We start from the raw sequence: 4223 nt of genomic DNA on the forward strand, positions 1-4223 counted from the left end.
TTTTTTTTTTTTTTTTTTTTTATCAAATTACATAAAAACGCGCCAGCCGCCTCCTCGATGCACTTCTCTCGCCGCTCAATGATTACGGGCGTTTATGTACGGCCATCGGTTGTTTTAGTGTATTGCCCGGTGAAAGTGTGTTGGGTTTTAGGTGAAAGCAGGTGTAGAATAATAACACGAGATCAACCGGCAGCCACTGCATCGAATACGAACGGCGCACCTGGACCTTGTAGCGCGTAAAAAGATTTTTTTTTTTTTTTCACGAGCGGCGCCCTCATTGTGGAAAGGGACACCTACAATATCGGATGCACCGGGCCCCTAATCGTTTTTCTCCGACCGTGCACCTGGCACGAGGATCTTTCGGATCTCACACGCGCCTGCCCCGATACCACAGTTACAATTCACTAGATCAACGGGGCTCACATGTCGGAGCAACGCATGAAAATACCCAAATCACGACTACTAATCGCCATTATAATAAAAAACAAAATCCCAGACGTAATTGCAGTTGCACGCTGTAATTTTACATCAGTTGTTTGCGTTATTATTTTTATTAGACCGCGCAATTTATATGATAGAGAAAAACGTAACCAAACCGTTAGGGTTCGGTACGATTTTCCGGAGGGTCATGTATTTACGTCTGAAATAATAATAAAACGAGTACACTTCGGTAAAAATTCGCCATCATCAAAGCGCACTGCGGTAAACAAAAAAAATTACATATATATATATTTTTTTTTGAAACAAAGTTTGCTGCGCTAGTAGCATTTGTTACTTAGGTATGTGGGTCATTGTCCACGGCACACACGCGCGCGCTCTTTCCCGGACTGTTACACAACGCAGTGCATTCCTAGCACGTTGTTGTTGTACTCGGGAGCCACGCGACTGCTCAATTGCTGCGACGGAACGCGATTTTCACAAAAAAAAAAAATAATAATAAACCATTTGGCAGTGCACTGCATTGCGGATAGGATACATTTTTTTTCCAATCGACACTAAAGTCAGTTGGTAAAAAAAAAAAGAAACCGCAACAATCCAAAAATATATTGAACAAATTTTACCTGAACGAACATGGCCATGCGGTCCATAGATCAGACGCGCACCACATACAACCGACTAGTACGATTGGCACTCGAGTTGTGCGCGCCGCGGTGAATTACCTACACAGCATCCGGCGGGCACGTCACCGAAATGACGTAATCCGGCGGCAATGGTCAATTTCAGTTGGGGCCAGCGCAGGCGTCCCCGCGACCCACGGGGTTCCCATTTGTGCCGCCTGGTGAACGGTGTGAAAAATGCCGCGAGTTTACCGCGGAGAGCGGGAAAACGTGAAAAGCGATACTAACGCACCTAAGGAAAAAGTTTCATTGACGGCGGCCGAGCGCCATGGAAGCCCTACCGACTGGCAGCACAATTAAAAACTAACTAAATCCAACAGCTTAGACATACCTTAGTTACAGACTTTTTCGAGATTTTCTCCTTGCGACCAATACGCAACACCCTGGCCAAAGTTTGCGCAAACTGCACGGGACGTGAACGAACTAATACCGCAGTGGTCGACGATTGTTTTTTCTGATACTTGGTATCCATCACGGGTTAAAAAAACACTGTGCGAGCGGCGACCAAACGAAACACGTCAAGTCAACGGCGGCAACGACGTAATGTCATCTTAGTCGTCGTCAGCCTATGGACACACTCCGCACGCATTTACAATAATAAAAACAATCGGCGGAATAACAACACGACCGACGATAAATAAAAACAAATTGACACTAAAAATTATTATGTCCGTATCGAGTGTCGGGGAAAAATAAAAACGCAACAGTTCGAGCTGAATAACTGAAATGATAATAAATATTTTTGGCGTTGAGCGCGAGGACGTTGGTAATTTTCAGATGTTGTTAAACGCAGAACAGTCACCGAAGAGTACTGAGTGAAGACTGCCGGTGGTCGCGTCGTCTGACCGAGCTCAACGCACTCGTGGCGGCGGCGGCGTTAGTAAGCATTGGCGGTGGAGATGGTAGTGGTGGTAGCCGACGAGGAGGGGAGACGGTCCCCCACTGAAGTCGATTCAACGTGTGTGCGTGTACGAGTGTAGTCGACGGTCACCACCGCCGCCACATTATTATTGTATTGAATATCCGTGTGGATCCTATCCTACCGAGTACCCGCCAAAACGGTTGTTCTCTTTTGTACGACACGCATTCCATTCTGCTGTACGGTTTCTATTTATGTTTTCTCTCTCTCGCGCCAACGCTCGCCGCGTTGTTACCCTCCTAAAATTATTGGAGTATTTTTTTTTTTTCTTCTCGTTCCTGGTAAAATAATAATTTTCACAATGATTTCGCATGGTTTGATACTGTCACAGCGGCCGCTGCCTTCATCACCGGGGTAAAAAGGCGCCGTCTCCTCGGGTTCGGTGACCTCGAACCGAAACGTGTTATTTAATGTTATTGTCGTTCGAAGGAGGGAACGCGTAACCCACGTGAGCCTACTGCAGCACCGCGTCTCGGTGTTCACACCGAGGAAATTTAGCGGCCACTGCATTTTTTTTTATCAATGAAGAACAATCGGTCGTTAACGTTCACACTCTGTCGCAGGCAAAAAATACAATTATAAAAAAAAAAAAAAAGTTCCTTCGAGAAAATAAGCGCTGATCGTAGAACGACCGAGTAAAAACGACGCCCGTGTGCTTTAAAAACGCTTTCGTGGCACAGCGTTAATTTGTCCTAAACTGTTTGTTGCAACTTGCAGCACACTATAGAAAACGGTGTGCACAGTCACCACAAAATGTTGAAAATAAACTCCGTCAACGGAGTTGTTCGCATTGTACGCCGTGATGAATTTAGAATAACATTGAATTCGTCGGGTCCAGCCCGGAGACACGTCTCTTTTTCCGCCGACTCACTACCCTAATGACTCACCGATATTTTCCAATACTCGTTGCGTCTTTTAAAAAACATATCAATGCCACGGACTCAACCGCGGATTGTATAAAAATAGCACAAGAGATTTCACGGGCAACAGATAATAAGAAATAAATATTATTATTCACGGGCAGATACCCAAGGTCGCGCCTTGAGTGATTGTGACTTGTTGATTCAAATTCGATACGGCCGAATACGGCAAACGACCTTATAGTACCGCCAAAATTCCATCGCTCCGTGTCTGTGTACGCATAGAAGTAGTTTCCGGGTGAATACGCTCAGCCACTACTGTCACAGGGTCAACAAACTCGAAAAATATACAAAGATAACGTGCATAACACATCTTTTTGTCGGTCTGCTCGTCCGATAGTATTCCTACCTTTCCCTTTTACTATTGAAACGGTTCGCGTTCGACTGTGGTAACAACGCCGTCCGGAAGGGAACGACAGGAGTCGTACGAGGGAGCCAACACCCCAAAAGTTATCCCGGCGAACGAAATCGGTCGGCAGCAATACTGGAGACTCGCGATGGCAACCGTACGCGTTGCCCTTATTAGTCGTATTATCCTTTTTTAATGATTTTACTTCAGATCGTTCGTCTGGTATCGTTATTTTCTACCCACTCGCACACACACACACGCGCGCGCGCTCGTGAGTCACACACCAACGACTTACAAATAAAACGCTACACTTCACTGCACTACATTTCAGTCGGGTCGTTAATAAATACCTCGGGAACGTCTGCGTGTATATAAATGACTCAGACTCACACATAGAACACGTCGAGTCTATTGACCCCATCGGGCGGCGGCGGCGGCGGCGCCTACAAAAAAAAAAAAATATCCCGCGTGTTTGCACACCGACCAGACGGATGGCCGGACAGACTCTCCATTATATTCGCCTCCTATTGGTACTCCGCTTCACCGCCGCCTGCCCGACTTTCTACGCACGTGAAGAATTTCCGCTCTTATAATACCGAGGAATGCGCGTTGCAATGTGTGCCGAGGAGAGCGAGAGAGAAACGCACGCGAACGGCCTGCATAGTGTGCAGTCGGCCTCTGCGAGAACGGCCGAGTGAATGAAACACATTCTAGAGGCGCAGAAAAGGGCACCAGACGAACGGATACGGCACGGCGGAGGCGAGTAACCCGAAATGGCATCCATCTAGCCGTTACGACGATTTGCCCGGCCGTCGGTTAGTGCCAATAATACCGCCGCCGTCGCGTACAGGGGATCGTGCGGGGTCGTTGTACTGTACGTTTTTCGGGCCCCGGCCGAGACGCGACACGCGGAGACA

At 47.2% G+C, this 4223-nt stretch overlaps 1 protein-coding gene across 2 annotated transcripts in view; it reads right to left on the bottom strand.

Moving 5' to 3' along the window:
* The window catches only part of LOC126896723 (3-phosphoinositide-dependent protein kinase 1), an 8931-nt gene extending 6977 nt beyond the window's left edge, over positions 1 to 1954 (bottom strand). For both annotated transcript variants that reach the window (XM_050669750.1, XM_050669749.1), the window contains exon 1: positions 1450 to 1954. In XM_050669750.1, the coding sequence (XP_050525707.1) occupies positions 1450 to 1590 (141 nt within the window). In that variant the 5' untranslated portion in view covers positions 1591 to 1954. The remainder of the gene's footprint in view (positions 1 to 1449) is intronic.
* Between the last annotated feature and the right edge of the window lie 2269 nt (positions 1955 to 4223).

Source organism: Daktulosphaira vitifoliae, unplaced genomic scaffold (assembly GCF_025091365.1).
Source record: "Daktulosphaira vitifoliae isolate Bord-2020 unplaced genomic scaffold, ASM2509136v1 Scaffold_1, whole genome shotgun sequence".
Classification (NCBI taxonomy): Eukaryota; Metazoa; Arthropoda; class Insecta; order Hemiptera; family Phylloxeridae; genus Daktulosphaira; species Daktulosphaira vitifoliae.